This window comes from Diabrotica virgifera, chromosome 5 (assembly GCF_917563875.1).
Source record: "Diabrotica virgifera virgifera chromosome 5, PGI_DIABVI_V3a".
Classification (NCBI taxonomy): Eukaryota; Metazoa; Arthropoda; class Insecta; order Coleoptera; family Chrysomelidae; genus Diabrotica; species Diabrotica virgifera.
This window is the reverse complement of record NC_065447.1, coordinates 202,969,084-202,989,067: the sequence shown is the minus strand read 5'-3', so window position 1 is coordinate 202,989,067 and position 19,984 is coordinate 202,969,084. Positions and strand designations below refer to the sequence as shown.

The following is a 19,984-nucleotide window of genomic DNA, read 5'->3' as shown; positions in this document are numbered from 1 at the left end:
GCTAAAATTGAAGTAAACGCGCCACAAAAGAGTTTCAAAATTCAAACTGTATCAAATTTACTCTTTTGTGGCGCGTTTACTTCAAATTTAGCAAATATTATGGAAAAATCTTTTAAAATAAAACTAGAATTTTGTTTTGCATCAAAATGAAAATACATTTTCGCGCCACGTAATTTTCATATCAGATCTTTTGTAGCTGGAATATTGTATGCGCCACTCATTTTTACGGCGTTTAGCGGTTTTTTATTCTTGTATCAGGAGTTTTTCAAGTTATATACAAATTAAATGTATGAAGTTGAATGCAATTTTTCTCGATTACACGTCAAGCTTTATAAATGGTCACCTTTGTCGCATTATCTCCCAAATGATCTAGTGACCATCGAATGTATACTAGATTTTTTTTCTAGTCGAAATAGAATAAATAAAAATATTGGGATGGCCGGTAAATGAACTCAGATTATCCGTTACAGATCAAATTTAGCGTCGTAACCACTACAACTACATAAACCATTTCGGGAATAATAGTTAATTGGATTATACATTTCTAACTTAAGACTTCTAAACGGCTTAACCGATTTTGATCACTAAACATGAGTTTGAAACGTATTGACAAGTAGTATCTGATGCATCTGAGTTCAAGTATGAAAACTAAAGTTGTTACAGAAATTATTGAGCTTGAACTGTTTTTCCCCATAGGAAATAGATTTGATCATACTTATGAAGCGTATAACTTAAAATTTCTAATTTTCCCGGATATGAGGTAAACAACGTTAGATTAGCCTAGAGTCCTTCTACAAACGCTCAGTTATTGGCGCAATTCGTAGGTTGAAATTTTGAGTAATTGTCGAAAAACCAAAATTTTCAAAGTTTAGTTTTTCAATTTTTTGGCTATACTGAGCCGTGTGTACGTCTGAGCTTGATCGCTTAGGCAACGTTTGAAAACCTAACTCAACCCTATTGATGTGGTTTATTTGCGATTTTCCTGTCTCTCCTTGAACCTAAGATATATACGCCCAAAAAATTTGCCATTTTGTATCTACCTAGCCCTATAGCTGGCTTACGGGTAGTCAGAAGTCAAAAATTACACCGGTTCTGAATCGGCCCTCACACCCTCTTGAAACACAGAAAAACAATTCAGATCGGTGTAACTTTTCCACATACATACATACATACATACATACATACATACATACATATGTACATATCCACAAACATTTTCCCCTTTTTAAATAAAAATTGAGTTCTAATTCTGAGCTCGCTAACTTTTAAACGGTATAACCGATTTTCAAAATTAAACATGCGTTGGAAAGGTCATGATCTATGCTATCAGAAGCCGCAAAGGCCGAACTTAAGTTTTTGAAATTTTTGGGAGTTTTGGGGACGAGAACGAAAAACAGACCCTAAATAGGAAAAGCCGTAAAATCCACAGCCTTGGACCAAAATGAAGAAGTAATATATGGCTCTAGGAGTCTTTTCCTAAACTTTAAGATGGGATTTGGCTCAATTTTCAATTTAGTCAGGTTTAGAAAATCGAAAATTTCGTGTATATAATATATAGTGTCGCATGTAGGGGTTGTGCGCCACTGGCGAGAACTGTCGTTCTCTGGTAATTTTCAAAATTAGATGTGCGTTGGAAAGGTAATGATCAGTACTAGCAGAAGCCGCAAAGGTCGAACTAATATTTTTGAAATTTTTGGTAGTTTTGAGAACGAGAACCTTGGTCGCAATCTCTCCCAAATGATCTAGAACTTACGACACCAGTGATAAGACAATCCGAGTTCATATCCCAGCCATCCTAATAATTATGTAATTATGGCCGGCAAATGAACTCGGATTGCCCAATCAAACTAGCATCGTAACCACTACAGGTACATAAACCATGATTGATTAATAACATTGATTTTTTCGATATAAACTAAATTTCGATAACCAATAAATCGAAAACTATTAATTTTATCAAAAAAATATAAAACTTTTTTTGCTTACAATTAATGTTTTTACCAACATTTGCGGTCAAAATATAATAAAAAATTTCCACCCTCGAGACGGGGTGGCAACCACCCCATGGTAAAAGCATCTTTCGGAATCATACAGATTTTGATCCTTAGACTCTCCACTACTTATTCTCAAATTTTCAAGCAAATCGATCCATTCTGTAAAAATTGCGAAGTGAAAAGTTTCAGTTCCTGGACTAATTATACTTTTGGAGCTCTATAACTTCTGAACGGCTGAACTGATGTTGATCACTAAATATGAGTTTAAAACGTATTGACAAGTATTATCTGATGCATCCAAGATCAAGTATGATAACTGAACGTATTACAGGAATTATTGAGCTTGAAAAACGGTTTTTCCCATAAGAAATAGATTTGATTATACTTATGAAGCCTATAACTAAAAAATTCGAATTTTCCCAGATATGAGATATACACCGTTAGACGCGTCCTGAGTCCTCCTACAAACGCTCAGTTATTGGCGCAATTCGTAGGTTGAAATTTTGAGTAATTGTCGAAAAACCAAAATTTTCAACGTTTAATTTTTCAGTTTTTCGGCTATGGTGAGCAGTGTGTATGTCTCAGGTTGATCGCTTAAGCACCATTTGAAATCTTAACTCATCCCTATTAATTTGGTGTATTTGCGGTTTTCCTGTCTCTCCTTGAACCCAAGATATATACGCCCAAAAAATATGCTATTTTGTATCTATCTAGTCCTCTAGCTGGCTTACCGGTAGTCAGAAGTCAAAAATTAGACCGGTTCTGAATCGGCCCTCACACCCTCTTGAAACACAGAAAAAAAAATTCAGATCGGTGTAACTTTTCCACACACATACATACATACATACATACATACATACATACATACATACATATCCACAAACATTTTCCCTTTTTTAAATAAAAATTGAGTCATACTTCTGAGCTCGATAACTTTTGAATGGTATAACCGATTTTCAAAATTAAACAGGCGTTGGAAAGGTAATGATCTGTGCTATCAGAAGCCGCAAAGGTCGGGCTTAAGTTTTTGAAATTTTTGGGAGTTTTGGGGACGAGAACGAAAAACAGACTCTAAATGGGAAGGGCCGTAAAATCCACACCCTTGGACCAAAATGGAGATATGACATATGGATGGACGAGTCTTTTCCTATTCTTTAAGATGGGATGTGGCCCAATTTTCAATTCAGTCAGGTTTAGAAAATCGAAAATTTCGTGTATATATAGTGTCGCTTGTAGGGGTGTTGTGCGCCACTGGTGAGAACTGCCGTTCTCTGTGGATTGATAATTATGACCCCTTTTAGGCTGAGACCTCAGTGGATACAGCAAGTAGCAAGAAGGGATGAAAGGGGAAGTTAGTGTAGTCATTAAAGGTTTTCACCTCCTATTTTGTTAAACCTCCATCGATTTGCATGAAAATTGGTGACTAGTTAGAGCATACCTCAAGAAATAAAACTGATTTGGTGCCAACTTGCACTTTTACCCTGGGGGTGGATACCACTCCTTCTCGGGGGTGAAAACTATTTAATTAAAAATAACTCCACAAATCGATAGTATCTCATGTTATAAAAATAAATCAATACTTTTTCAGTCATTAAAGATAAAAGATTTGTCTGTTTATGAGCACATGCGTGAAGGTACGGATGATAAAAAGAAGATATTAATTAATTGTATGTTACTAAAATATTATTTTTATATTATATCGATATTATAAATTTAGCAAAAGTGTATTCGAATATGTCAAATGTACCCATTATTGGACAACCTCAGTTTCTGAACGTATTCAGTTTATATTGATAGAAAAAATTCAATTAAATATCGAAATAATATAAAAATAATATTTTACTAACATACAATTAATTAATATGTTCTTTTTATCATCCGTAACTTCACGCATGTGCTCTTAAATAGACAAATCTTTGATCTTTAATAACTCAGAAAGTATTAATTTATTTTAATAACATGATATAACAAATTCTACCTAAAATTTGTCCGTCTATCGATTTGTGGGGTTATTTTTAATAAAATGGTTTTCACCCACGAGAAGGGGTGGTATCCACCCCCAGTGTAAAAGGGCAAGTTGGCTGCAAATCAGTTTTATTTCTTGAGGTATGCTCTAACTAGTCACCAATTTTCATGCAAATCGATGGAGGTTTAACAAAATAGGAGGTGAAAACCTTTAATGACTACACTAACTTTCCTCTTTCATCCCTTATTGCTACTTCCTGTATCCACTGAGGTGTCAGCCTCAAAGGGGTCATAATTTCGTTTAAAACTATTAATTTTAAAATTTTACAAACATCAATATTTTATTCTTGTAACAAAGGCCGAAGCTGTATAACTTCTTCAAACAAATCGTCTCCGGCTACATCTAGATGATCATTAAATCTCATTTTATATTTCTAAAAAGTTTTAATAGGGCTTTTTATCGATTGTCATTTGTTTCGAGCTTCTGTCGTATGTTGAACTGCCTGTTGTTGAAAATCCCTATTGTGAGTGTTCTGAAATGTTGTTCCAATTATATAAAAATTTTAATCAACATGATTTTCCAATATGGAAAATATTACATTTAGTGAAATTAATGCTTGATCGAGAACACAATAAAAGAAATGAACTTTGTATGAAATGTTAGAATCCAAAATCAGTTCGTCTTTATGTTCGTAATCGAACTGTCTGCTTTTATTCCGATGCCGTAGCTGTGGCTGGTTGAAAATTGAGCTCCACATCCAGTTTCTATGCAGTTTCATTTGCTATGGTAATAACAAAATTAAATTAGCTATCTGTCCGAAACACGAGCAAGAATTGTTTTAACTCTTGTAAAGCATTTAAGGCCAGCTGCATATTTATTGTTTTTGCTTGTAAAATTTTGCTAACGAAGTTAACTTTGATCAGAACTTCATACCATATCATAATATATGGACTGAGCATATGAATGTAAATATTGACATTTTATCTTCTTAGTATCTGGCTTGATATTTTGAATCAAAATCAGATTTATCCGAATGTGTTATATCACATAAAGCATCATAAGTTTCTGCCAATTTTTTGTACAATGGTTTTAAAGCATAAATTCTGCTGGACCGGTGGCTTGGTGGCTGCTTATCTGTACCTACATGATTTTTTTGTTTATGCAGATTGGCTAAATCAATACGTAATGTGCCTACCTTTGAAGTTGAGTTATACAGGGTGGCAAGACCGGTAACTGGGTAAGTGTTATTTTGACCGGCGTAAAATTTTTGTAACAACTCTAGTAGCTCTCCTTAATTTCTGGCGCCTATGTGCGCCGCACACATTGCACACGTGGACGGCGCGGCCCTGCATCTGAGCTGTGGATATGACTTGTTTACATGTTGAAAGTATGACGGCAAGTGAACTACTGGGCTTTGACCCACATATTTTTGTTAAATAATATCTTGGTGGTTAGCATGTCATTGCACGTAAGCACTGATGATGACTGGTAAACCAGTCGAAAAACTAGTTATGTGATTTTGATGTGGCCCTTTTGAGGGATTTTAAATATACCTTTTATACAGGACTTTTAGGCCAGGAAACGAAGCTTTTCACCTCGCAATTTTTACAGAATGGATCGATTTGCTTGAAAATTTGAGAATAAGTAGTGGATAGTCCAACAATCAAAATCTATATCATGCCAAAAGGCGCTTTTACCATGGGGGTGGTTGCCACCTCATCTCGGGGGTGGAAATTTTTTATTATATTTTCATCGCAAAAGTTGATAAAAACATTCATTCTAAGCAAAAAATGTTCTATACATTTTTTGATAAAATTAATAGTTTTCGATTTATTCGCTTTCGAAAGTGTTAGTTTTGTATAGAAAAAATCAATGTTTTTCGATATACTCATTTACGATTCACTCAATTTTTGCTGTAGAAAAATTTTTTTTAAACCAAATTCTTGGGAATTTAATAACCTACAATTTTATATCTAAACATTTTTTCGTATCTCTGATGCTAATCTTTGTATTCTGAAGAAAATGGCATTTTTTACCAAACTACAAAAATTCGTTATTCGCTTTTAACTCCAGTTTTTTAAAAAACTAATCATTCTAAGCCAGTCGAACTTCTAGAATCTATTAATAATACATAAATAAATAAGAATGACTAAGGCCAATGACTAAAAACACCGCTAACTTACATTATTATGCTTCCAATTGGATTTCTCCTTCTTTTTTTCAAAAAAATATATTGATTTTTTAACCGTCACTTTTTTATTTTTTATCTTAGAAAGTTTGTTAAAAAATAATTTTGTAGGTTTTTACAAGATCTATAAGTCTATTAATATTAAATCTTTTCAAAATCCGCAGTCGCAAAAAGAGGTGACTTTGAAAGGGTTGGTAAAGGTGGTTTTTGCATGTTATTACAAGCTTTAATTGTCAATAGCTCACTCAATTTTTGCCGTAGAAAAATTATTTGCAAACCAGGTTCTTGGAAATTTTGTAATCTAAAATTTCATATTTAAATATTTTTTCGTGTCTCTGATGCTAATCTTGCTATTCTGAAGAAAATGCCATTTGTTTTCAAACTACAAAAATTCGTTATTCGCTTTTAGCTCCATCTTTTTAAAAACTAATCATTCTAAGCCGGTCAAACTTCTAGAACCTATTAATAATACATAAATAAAAAAGACCAAATAAGCTTAATGACTAATTTTAATTAGGGTGGTGATTAGGTGGTTGCTTTCTTTCACTTTTTAGCTGAAAAAAATGGGGACTGACATTCTTTTCATTATAAGTCACTTAATTTTTGAGTTAGAGACTTTTTTTATTTCTGGAGATAGATACTTTAAATTAGTTTGAACAAGTTGTCCACGAAAAATGCATAGTTTTCCCGTCTTCTGACTTTGAAACTGCAATATTTAGCATTTGACGAAAAAGAGCCAACATATAGTTCGATTACTATTGGTCTTAAAGAGAATTAAAAAAAAAACGGTTTTGTATATTTGTTCAAAAGGTACATTTTTGTTAAGTAAAGATGTTTTGATAAAACGAAAACTTTTTGAGTTCTTAGCAGAAAACTGATTAAAAACATTGATTTTTTCGATATAAAACTAACACTTTCGATAGCGAATAACTCGAAACCTGTCAATTTTATCAAAAAAATGTATAGAACGTTTTTTGCTAAGAATGAACGTTTTAACCAACTTTTGTGATTAAAATATAATAAAACATTTCCATCCTCGAGATGGGGTGGCAACCATCCCATGGTAAAAGCGCCTTTTGGCATCATATAGATTTTGATCCTTGGACTACCCACTACTTATTCTCAAAGTTTCAAGCAAATCGATCCATTCTGTAAAAATTGCGAGGTTTTGTCATATTTTAAGTTTCATTACTTGGACTATTTACTGTTTTTTTTTAATCTATAATTATTTAGAATAATAAACTCACCCGGTGACAGGACTATCCGTCCGTATATATCCCGAACTAATTCATTTTCCCTTATTTTAGACGGTATTGGATGTACTAGTGCCAAACTTATTCTTGTTGTAATAATGTCCTTCTAAAATTAAAATTATTATTGCTTTATCGTGGAAAGTATTTAAAAGTCAACGAAAGAAGTATCTTCAAAGGGACCTAAAGGTATTTTTAAAATAATTTTATAGTAGTTATTATCTTATTTGTAAGGTAATGTAAGGTAGCGAAATCTGGACGACAACAAAGGCAAATGAAGAGCGACTACGTATTTAGGAGAGAAAAATCTTAAGGAGGATATTTGCGCCTGTGCTTGATGATTCAGCAGGAGAATTTAGGATAAGAACTAACAAAGAGCAGGGAGAACTATATCCAAACGCTAACATAATAAAATAAATACAGTCCTTCTTCTTCTTTACGCGTTGTCTCCCAATCAGAGGTTGGATATCATCATCACTATCTTTACTCTATCTACCGCTGCTCTGAACAGTTCTATAGAACTGAATTTAAACCAGTCCCTTAAATTCTTCAACCATGTCACTCTCCTTCTTCCTATACTGCTTCCTCCTCTTATCTTTCTCTGTATTATCAGTCTTAGCATTTCGTATCGCTGTCCCCTCATTACGTGTCCCAGATATTGTAACTTCGCCTCCGAACTCCGCCTGGGGTGGTGATGCTGGGTGAATCGAGTAGCTCAGAAGTCACCATCACTGCCGGTCCCAAGCCCGGGTAAAGGAGGAGGGTTGAAGATCAAGGCTAGCAACCTACCCTTCGTAAAAAAAATGCTCAAAGAACTGGAACAGTAGCCTCGGATACTGGATGGAATAACGATGACGACCTAGCGAGAAAACGGCAAAAAGGAATGTGGAAAAAAACCTGAAGAGAAATATTCTACGATTGGCATGCTGGAATACTACAGCGTGGAACGCTAAAGACCAAAAATTATATTAGAAGTAGAAAAGCACAAAATAGACATATGTACAGTCTCAGAGACAAAGAAAAAGGGTAAAGGTAACACAGTATATAGAAATCATATATTCTACTGCGGAGTAGACAAGAACACCAGAGCACAAGCAGGTGTTGGCATATTAGTAAACAGGAAATTTGAAAATAACATCGAAGAATTTAATTACACCAACCAGCATATAATGGATATTATAATGAAGTTATCTAATGAAAAAATCCATATTGTTAGCATTTATGCACCAGATGTAAACAAACCCAAGAACGAGAGAGACGAATTTTTCGAAAAACTTCAAGAGACCCTAGATATATTGCCACAAACAGAAAAAATATTCTTGTTGGGAGATTTCAACTCAAGAATAGGAAATACACCCATCCAAGGAATAATGCACAAGTTCAACGAAGCACCAACAAATGATAATGGAGATTCACTAATAGAGATATATGTGCACACAACGAGTTGCGTATCAACAATACATACTTTGACCACAAAGAACAACATAAATATACATTCACTAACACAAGGAAAGACTCGAGGAAAAGATCAATCTTAGCCCTATTGAAATCACAGACAATATAAACGAAGCATGGGAAAAAATAAAAAATCATATAACTAGTAGTGCAAAAGAAGCCATTGGAGAAAAAACAATTGACTTAAACAGCGGCAGAAACCAAAAAGCATGGTTCACACAGGAAGTCAAAGATTTAGCAAAAGAGAAGAAAGATGCATACGTAAGATATATTAACAATAGGACGCCAGAAGAGTATCAAAGGTATAAATCAGAAAGAAATAGAACAACTAACAGAATCAAAGATCTAAAACAAATATATTGGGAAAAATTCTCAAATGAAATGGAACATGATTTACGAGGAGGTCAAAGGAAGGTATGCAACATGTTGAGGAACAGGAAGAAGCCGGTTACCAAAGAATTACAAATTAACGCAATAAAACCAGAAGAATGGGTAACTCATTTCGAGAATCAAACAAATATATTGGGAAAAATTCTCAAATGAAATGGAACATGATTTACGAGGAGGTCCAAGGAAGGTATGGAACATGTTGAGGAACAGGAAGAAGCCGGTTACCAAAGAATTACAAATTAACGCAATAAAACCAGAAGAATGGGTAACTCATTTCGAGAATCTATACAAAGACGATAACGACTATGATAATGAAGTACAAAGAAATGACCTAAAAACATTCACCAAGAAGAAACAGAGAATGACAACATCACCCAAGAAGAAGTAAACGAAGCAATCAAAAGATCAAAAAATAGAAAATCACCAGGTCCGGATAATATACCAAACGAATTAATTAAATACGGAGGTACAAAAATAATAGAAGAGATAACAACATTATTCCAAAAAATTGTAAACAACATGACAGTACCAGAGGAATGGAGAGAGAGTATAACAATACCCATCTACAAGAAAGGCGTAAAGACAGATCCTACGAACTACCGAGGAATTACACTACTCAATTCTACATCAAAATTATTGACAAAAATTCTATCCCAAAAAATATATAAGAAAGCCGGTGTATCGGAAGAACAACAGGGTTTTCGCCCAAACAGATCTAAAATAGACGCTATTTTCATAATGCGACAATTAGTTGAGAAATCAATAGAATTCGACAAACCCATGTTCACATGCTTTGGAGATCTGAAACAAGCATTCGACAGAGTACGATTAAAGGACGTGCTCACTATCCTTGAAAAGAAAAACATAGGTCAGAGGTATAGAAACATAATCAGAGAGCTCAATAGATCCAACAAAACACGAATTAAAACCACACACGGGCTCACGGAAGAAATCAAAATCATTGCAGGCATTAGACAAGGCGACAGCCTCAGTCCATGCCTATTTAATTTAATAATGGATGAAGTTATAGGTAGTGTTAACATAATGAATCAGGGATACAAAATGGGTAACCGAACCATGAGAATACTTTGCTACGCAGATGATGTAATCTTAAGAGGAAACAGTAGCGATCAACAGGTAGCGAAAACGCGTTCCAAGATTGCGGCTGTAATTTTAAATATTTTTTCGAGATATTTGGCACACGTATTCGTAATATAATAAAGAATGGCGGTACAGAGCCGAATTTGAAAAATATATTAATATGTGGAAATTACTCTGTAATTAAATACAATATTAAAAAAACGAGCCTGTACCGCCATTAAGAAGAACAAAAAATACACTTTCTTCAAATAAACTTTTTTATCCGATGCCTAGATTTTGTGTCATTTTGGAACTACTAAAATTTTTTATTTCATTAGTAGTTCCAAAATGACACAAAATCTAGGCATCGGATAAAAAAGTTTATTTGAAGAAAGTGTATTTTTTTGTTCTTCTTAATGGCGGTACAGGCTCGTTTTTTTTAATATTGTATTTAATTACAGAAATATTTCCACATATTAATATATTTTTCAAATTGGGCTCTGTACCGCCATTCTTTATTATACTCGTATTACGAATACGTATGCCAAATATCTCGAAAAAATATTCAAAATTATAGCCGCAATCATGAAACGCGTTTTGGCTACCTGTTGATCGCTACTGTGTCACCTTAATAGCCGAAAACGAAGATGACTTACAACGCCTACTAAAAAAATTCAAAATAACCGCCGAAAAGTATAACCTGACACTATCCAAAGAGAAAACCCAATCGATGGTAATATCCAGGAACCCAATTAGATGTAAATTAGTAGTGGACGACCATATAATCGAACATGCAATGGATTGTAGATACTTAGGTGTGGAAATATCTAGCGACAGGCATCTGTGGCAAGAATCACAACAGCAGGCAACGAAAGCAGCGAGAATATCTGGTTTCCTGAGGGATATAATCTGGCGGAATAAATATATGAGCACCGAAAGCAAAGTCCGCATTTATAAGACATGTGTTAGACTCGTACTGACATACGCAGCTGAGACAAGGGCCGATACAACAAAGACCAAACAAATAATGAGAACAACAATGATGAAAACTCTAAAATCCATAAGAGGTATCACACTCAGAGATAGAATACGAAACAAAGACACATTGAGAGAGCTAGGCGTTCAAGACGTAGTGAGATGGACAAGAGCGCGGCGACGCATGTGGAGAGACCACGTAGATCGGATGGATCCTGAACGTATGGCGCATTGGGCGAAAACACAGAAGCCCAACACCAAGCGACCCATAGGAAGACCCCTAACAGAAGAAACAGGACATAGTCCTATTACAAGAAGAAGAAGAAGAAAAAGAAGATATTGTAACTTTATTATTTTTATTGTGTTTATTATTTCGTGTTCTTTGCTCTTTTGTCGCAATGCTTCCGTGTTCGTTTTCTTCTGTGTTCATGCTCTTTTAAGTATCCTTCTGTAACACTACATTTCAAATGACTGTAGCATATTTATGTGTCCTTGCTTCAATGTACAGCTTTCAAGTTCACATTGCAGTATCGAAAACACGTAGCATCTCAAGGCTCTTACTCTCATTTATAATTCTGTCTTTGTTGCAGAGAATTGTTTTCATTTTTACAAAGGTATTTCTTGCTATTTCTATCCTGGTCCTTATTTCTGTTGTCAGATCATTATTGTCTGAAATTCTGGTTCATAGGTACCTATTTGTATTTATCAACCCTTTCTATCTGTACATTTCCCAAATGTATGCTTGTCCTTGTGTAAAAATAAAGTCCAGAAGACTCCAAGGGACAGGACACCTCAGAAGACACTCTGATGAAAGAACAGTAAGGCTGACATGGGAAGAAGTCTTAAATGGAAGGAGATCACGTGGACGACCTCGATTCCGGTATCTAGATAATATAGCAGGAGTCTCCTCCAGGAGAGTCCTGCCAGGAGACCTTAAAAGATGTGGGCGTGGATAATTGGATAGAGACTTCTCAAGATTGAGAGGAATGGAGGCATGTTGTTGAGTCGGCTAAAACCCACGAAGGGTTGGAACTTGTAACGCCGCGGAGTAAGTAAGTAAGATTATCACGAACAATTGAAAATATAGCTGTAAAAATATAGGAAAGAAAACTTTGATATTAATTAATGACTTATTATTGTAGTGCTTAATAATATAACTACAACACAGAAAGTCAAACAAATGGACAAGAGAGAAAACAAAAGTAAAAAATGTAACTGAACATATAATTGGGTGAAAATGGAGATTTGCGGGCCACAATGCGAGACAGGAAGATAAAAGATGGAATGCTGAAATACAAAACTGGAGACCGTGGACAGGAAGAAGAGGAAGAGGAAGACCTCAGATGCGATGGAAGGACGATATTTTAAAAGCTGCAGAAACTAACTTTAAAGCTCAGCCAAGGACAGACGGAAATGGAAAGATTTTGGGGAAGGCCTATGTCCAATGTTGGATAGAAATGGGCTAAAGAAGAAAAAATGGTAGTGCTAAATGTCCAACATCAAGGTTGCTGATACAGCTGGATTACCATAAGGAAGATAAGCAAGATATTATACCCTATTTTGTAGTGTAGTTGTTTATGTAGTAACAAAAATCTTTAATAATGTAATAAGTAATAATAATAGTCGTAGCTGAGAAATTGAAGAGAGTATTTTTTTTAAAAAGGTAACCAACAGCAATAAATATAAGAGAATATCAGAAAATGTTAAATATTTAACACTTTTTACTTACTGCAGCCATTTTTATAAAAACCAAATGTGTCTTCTCTAACGGAAATCATACTATAAATTAAATATAAACTTTTTGATTAATTTTAAAGGTATAAATCTAACGTAAAATTTCAATAAAACATTTTTAAATTTTTTGACACTGACACTTATTTTCCTAACCTAAAGTAATTTGAGAGTTTGACAAATAAAGGATATATATCATAGTAAATGGTTTCTACACACACCGGCACAAAATTTCGCCACCCAAAATTTTTGATTAGGTTATTTAGTTTATTATTTGTTCTTCGATTTTCAAGATTCTTGCACCAGTTTGTAGATACATGTATTGATATTATTTGGTATTATTAAGGTAACAAAAAAATTTTGCTTGCATGTCATTATACAGGGTTGAATGAAACCGTTATATTTTCTCCTAACTTTAAAAAAATATGTGGAAAAATGGAATAGCTAATTTGGTTTCATAGTCCTGTCATATTCTCCCGGAGGCATCGCTAAAATTTTGTTTTTTGAATTATCCGAATATCTCTTTTCTTGTAAGAGCTGTACCATTTTTTGTAAATAAAAACACTGATTGACTCATAAAATAGAGGTTGGATTGATAAGATTAGAATGGCCCGCATGCAACCCAGATCTCAAGCCTATTGAGCATTTATGGGATGAATTAAAAAAAGCTATTTGCCGTCATCCTAAACCTCCAGAAAATTTGGTACCGTTATGGCCCTGGTAGAGAAATATCGGGCTATTCCCCAGGCAAGGATAACACATCTTTATTCGATGCTAAACAGATTGCGAACAGTCGTTGCTGCAAGAGGTGGACGTACCCGCCATTGAATTGTTTTGTTTTGCTGTTAATTTTGTTTTGTTTTGTTAATTTTAGTGCACTTGATATTTTAAATTAAATAAACCCTCAAAGCAACATTTTTATTACAGCTCTTACAAGAAAAGAGATATTTGGATAATTGAAGAAACGAAACCTTAGTAATACCTTCAGGATAATACAAAAGGAGTATGAACAAAATCAGCCCTCCAATTTTTCCAGAGCAATTTTTAAAATTAGGAGAAAAAACAACGCTTCCATTCACCCCCGTATAATGCCATCTAAGCATGAAAATTTTGTTGCCGGAATAATAACAAACGACATCAATACATGTACATACAAACTGATGCAAGAATCTTGAAAATGTGTGTACAAATAATAAAGTTATAGATTGTCAAACTTAATAAAAAATTTTTCGTGGCGGAATTTTGTGCCGGTGAGTGTATATTATATAAGATATATATATATATATATATATATATATATATATATATATATATATATATATATTTATATATATATATATATATATATATATATATATATATATATATAAATAGTTGGTGTTTAATTCCTGGGTTTGCGGTCTGTTATAAATAAAACACTTGATTTTGCTTAGACGTTTCGGCTGTTTGCCATTTTCAATAAGCACTTTTAATTATTAAACATTACACTGTTAACAAACATATTTTATATACAATACACGTAATATTTTGAAAATTTAAAAAAATGCACATCGTGTTTCTCTAAGATGTTATGAGAGAATGCCAGGCATGGGCATTGGCATATGGTAAAAGCACTTCACAACGGTTTTGGATGGTGGTCGTAAAACCAAAACGATAATATACAGGAGATCAAGTTACATAATATACGAAAGAAATAAATGTGACTAATGTTTAACTTTTAATAATGGGAGCAAGATTTTTTGTAGTTATGCTCTGAGTATGTAACTCGAAATATGAATACTGAGGTGCGTATTTTTTTTTTGTATTTTATATGGAACAGAGGCTTGAACGCTAAAACAAGGATATTCATTAATGATAGAACATTATAATGGAACACAGTATTTGATATGTGGGCATATAGAAGATTTTTAAAAATAACATTGGTTCAAAAGATTAAGAGACAACCACGTTTGGTAACCGAATGAAATAAAGAAAAATGAGATATTAAATACAATTAAAATAAGAAATTTACATTATTTGGAAACATGTTATGAGAAATGAGATATGTGTTTATGTAGATCGTTATATAGGAAAAGATACTGGACAGAAGAAGCTTAGGACGCTGACATATATCCTGGCTAAACAAAATTGATGTAATGATACAAACTGCATCTCTGTGGAGTTGCTATAAGAGGTAGCACGTAACAAAAAAAAAAAAAAAAATAAAAATGCCGTATTTAAAGTGTTTACCAATGGTGTGCTTACAACCACACTTAATTTATCAAATTGTGATATATATTGGAGAGATCTTTAATATCAGTTTTATTATTGATACAATTTTGGTCTTTCTTTATGTGGATCATCTCCAATATACATCTTTTGTTATAATTTTGCTCTTTTTCCAGAATCTGTACATTTTCAAAATCAAAACTATGGTTATTTTCTACTGAATGTTTGGCTAAGGCTGTGGTGTTTATTTTGTTTGTTTGTACACTATGTTTGTGTGCATTTTACAATACACACATTTAAATACACGGCAAATTTAAGTACACTTTAAATACGGCATTTTTATTTTTTTTTTTTTTTTTGTTACGTGCTACCTCTTATAGCAACTCCACAGAGATGCAGTTTGTATCATTACATCAATTTTGTTTAGCCAGGATATATGTCAGCGTCCTAAGCTTCTTCTGTCCAGTATCTTTTCCTATATAACGATCTACATAAACACATATCTCATTTCTCATAACATGTTTCCAAATAATGTAAATTTCTTATTTTAATTGTATTTAATATCTCATTTTTCTTTATTTCATTCGGTTACCAAACGTGGTTGTCTCTTAATCTTTTGAACCAATGTTATTTTTAAAAATCTTCTATATGCCCACATATCAAATACTGTGTTCCATTATAATGTTCTATCATTAATGAATATCCTTGTTTTAGCGTTCAAGCCTCTGTTCCATATAAAATACAAAAAAAAATACGCACCTCAGTATTCATATTTCGAGTTACATACTCAGAGCATAACTACAAAAAATCTTGCTCCCATTATTAAAAGTTAAACATTAGTCACATTTATTTCTTTCGTATATTATGTAACTTGATCTCCTGTATATTATCGTTTTGGTTTTACGACCACCATCCAAAACCGTTGTGAAGTGCTTTTACCATATGCCAATGCCCATGCCTGGCATTCTCTCATAACATCTTAGAGAAACACGATGTGCATTTTTTTAAATTTTCAAAATATTACGTGTATTGTATATAAAATATGTTTGTTAACAGTGTAATGTTTAATAATTAAAAGTGCTTATTGAAAATGGCAAACAGCCGAAACGTCTAAGCAAAATCAAGTGTTTTATTTATAACAGACCGCAAACCCAGGAATTAAACACCAACTATTTAAAAATTCACGGTCAGGAAATAAGCAATATATATATATATGTTACACTTGAAGTTTCCGCGGGAGCTATATGTGCTTTCTGTTGTTTTCCGGGTTTGACTCCGCGTTGAATAATTTTGGTTTTGAGAAAAACCATTATTTTGACGACGTTTCGGCAAGATCTCACTTGCCATTGTCAAGTCAGGTAGGTCCGCTTCTCGCTGCTGCTTGAAGTAAACTTTTATATAGATAATACTGTATACTAGTCCATGTTATATAGCATATCAAAATCGCAATTATAACTATCACAAAAGAAAAGGAAAATTAATGAGCTTGACTGTAAAAGAAGAGAAGCTGCCTAAGCCAACTATAATAAAGATTTCCATCTTTGTGTTTTTGTTATCGTTTGAGAAGGGTTTCCAAAATGTCACTTGAATCTGTTGAAATATCCAGAAATAACTAGTGACATGTAGCACCATCTATTGTTAACCAACTCTAAATATTGTGTTCTGTTTCGTACATCATAAAACATTGATATAAAGTTAAGTCTGTACATAGAACTCAACGAATCGTGTTTAATTTAACTGTCGTCCCCTTATATTAGGTTATGGATCCAGATTAGGCAAAAAAGACGTGTTTAGATTTTTGTTAAGTTCTTCTGACAGCAATTCCAGAATGTTCTGTGGTCATGATCTTTGGCGGGTATTTTTCTGAGAATTCCGCTAACAATAATGCACTGATTCATTCATCGTGGATTTTAAAACCTCCAAAACATACACGACCTCTGCTTTTAATAAAAAATGTAAGACAACCATAACCATAAATTTTACTTTTGTCCATTGTGAATACTTACATTTGATTTCTACATGTTCAACTTAGTGAATTACGGATACAATATGCGTAAATTACGTTTTACGCCCATTGTGAACAAGCGCTAACAAGTGAAAGGCATTACTACAGACATTTTGTCTAACCGTGTAGTTCCATTTATTCCTTACATAGGAAATATGCAAATTATGCAAATTGTCCGTGTGGTCCATGATTATTTTGACGAGGTTGGTATACAAACAATAGCCACCCTGCAGCCCTGATCTAAATCACATAGAGAATTTGTGGGATATTGTTGATTGACAACTCAATAGCCGACAACCACCACGACGATGTAGAAGTTATGGTGAGAGAAGTCGGTGGGATGCAATTATTGTTCAAGACCAAATAAGTTGCTTGATTTTATAAAAAAAGTAATAATTAATAAGTATTTTGTATTTTTGAAAGAGGGAACTTGTTGAAGATTATTTAGGTTATATTTTCTTAGGTTTTAGTACTTAGACTTTAGTTGTTCAGCGGTCTATAAAGTTTATGTAAGTAGTGATTTTTGCTTTAAATATTCATAAAAACTTTTTTCTACAACCTTGTTAAAAATGCAATTTTTAGCACTCCATAGGAGCGTTAAAAATGCTACTTTAAAGCACTAGTGCTTTAAAAATTTTGAGGCACTGCAGTTAAAAGTGAATTGTCAAATTGTGGAACGTCAAAATATTTATATTTTATTTATTAACATTAATATTAATGGTACAACTTGCGCAATTTGAAAAAGGTGGTTTAAAAGGTTTTTTAAAATTTAATTTAAACTGTATTATTGCATTTTTAACACGTTTGTAGAAAAAAACTATTAAAATTTGTTAGAATATACAACAAAAAAAGTAAGATGTTATTCTATTATCGAATAGTTGTTATGATTTACGTATTGACAGTATAGGCAGTTTTGATGTAATGTCAAGAAAAATATAAAAATGGACTGTCAGCCAAGTTCAAGTAAAAGTTTTTGTAGATATTGTCCTGTAATTGAGAATAAATAAATTATAATTTTGTTGATATATAAGACGTTTGTAGAAAAAATATTGTATAATATACGTGTTAAAAAGTACATTTTTAAGGCACTCATGTGAATTGCAGAATTCGCTTCGCTTATTCTGCAAATTTTCACATGTGTGCCTTAAAATTGAACTTTTAACACTTATATCATAAATAACTATTACATTCAAAGTTTTGTATATTTTTTGAGAATAGAGATCTCAAGATCATTTTTTTACAAAAATGTTGAGAAAATACGAAGTTATCTCGCAATATATTAATAATAAGTAGCATTTGTTTCTAATCCATTTTACAGGGGGTTTTTAAATAAAATGAAAAAAAAACTAAACCCCCTGACATTTCTCAGAAAATAATAATATAATAATTCCGTAGAAATATACCTATAATCATACGTCAGGTATGGTGACACCAGAACTAATCTTCACTGAGAAGATTAAAACAATTATACCATCTAGGGAACAAAAAGTCGCAAATATTAATGGGGACTTAGTATGGTTCACTGATGGATCTAAAACTGCCCATGGTACCTACTGGATCAGGAGTCTTTGGGCAAACATGCAACTATAATAAATCTTACAGCCTATGTCAACATAAAACTGTGTTCCAGGCTGAAGTTTTTGCTTTGGTGGCCTGTATTGATGAAATAATTTTTGAACACTCTAAAGCAAAGATAATTAACATTTACACAGATAGCCAATCGGCTTTTCTGGCTGAAAAAAACCATCTCGACGAATAAAAACTAGTGAGAAACTGCAAAGATCGTTTTGACAACCTGGCAAAAGATAATAAAGTACCTTTAATATGGGTACCTGGCTCATGAAGGGGTGCATGGGAATGAACGAGCAGATATGTTAGCGAAACAAGGCTTGAGAAAAATTTTTGGAAGCCCGGAACCTTTCTATGTGGCATCACTAAAGATTCTACGAAAAACGAGGTTCAGAAATGGCTAATAAAGAGTCATAAAAAATGGGGCTCTATGTCAAATTCAGACTAAAAAAATAATCAATAATATTGATAAAAAACTCTTGAACAGTTTCTTCTTCTTCTTCTTCTTCTTTACGTTCCGTCTCCGCGACGAAGGTTGGCAATCATCATTGCTATTCTCACTTTTGACACTACAGCCCGAAAGAGTTCAGTTGAGCTGCATCCAAACCATTCTCTGAGATTTCTCAGCCAGGACATTTTCCTCCTACCTATGCTGCGCCTTCCTTGAATCTTTCCCTGCATAATTAATTTTAGGAGTTCATATCTGTCACCACGTGCTATGTGATCCAAGTATTGAAGTTTTCTTATTTTGATAGAATCCAGTATCTCCCTGCTGTTCTGTATTCTCCATAGTACTTCCTCATTGGTTACTCTGTCTGTCCAGGAGATTCTCAGCATTCTTCTACATTCTCCTTAGTACTTCCTCATTGGTTATTCTGTCTGTCCAGGAGATTCTTAGCATTCTTCGTACGTCCACATCTCAAATGCTTCCAATCTATTGAAGCATTATTTATTGAGAGTCCATGTCTCCACGCCATACAAAAGAACAGAAAATACATAACATTTTAGTACTCGCTTTCTAAGATTTCTAAGATTTAGGCTGAGGTCTCTACTACATAATATTTGTTTCACAGTAATGAATGCACTTCTAGCCTTTTATACTCTAATTCTGATTTCTTTGGTATAATCGTTTGTTTAACTAATGTTTGTCCCTAAATAGTTATAATTCTGAAC

At 33.4% G+C, this 19,984-nt stretch overlaps 1 protein-coding gene across 2 annotated transcripts in view; it reads right to left on the bottom strand.

Moving 5' to 3' along the window:
* LOC114324193 (uncharacterized) overlaps positions 1 to 19,984 on the bottom strand; it is a 208,811-nt gene that overhangs the window by 158,367 nt on the left and 30,460 nt on the right. Inside the window, exons 1-2 of one of the 2 annotated variants that reach the window (XM_028271954.2) lie at positions 13,028 to 13,051; positions 7,396 to 7,507 (exon numbers count right to left, since the gene is read on the bottom strand). The exons of the other annotated variant lie outside the window; for it this stretch is intronic. Coding sequence (XP_028127755.1) covers positions 7,396 to 7,507; positions 13,028 to 13,036 — 121 coding nt within the window. The 5' untranslated portion in view covers positions 13,037 to 13,051. Of the gene's footprint in view, positions 1 to 7,395; positions 7,508 to 13,027; positions 13,052 to 19,984 lie in introns of those variants that run through there. 2 annotated transcript variants of the gene reach the window in all.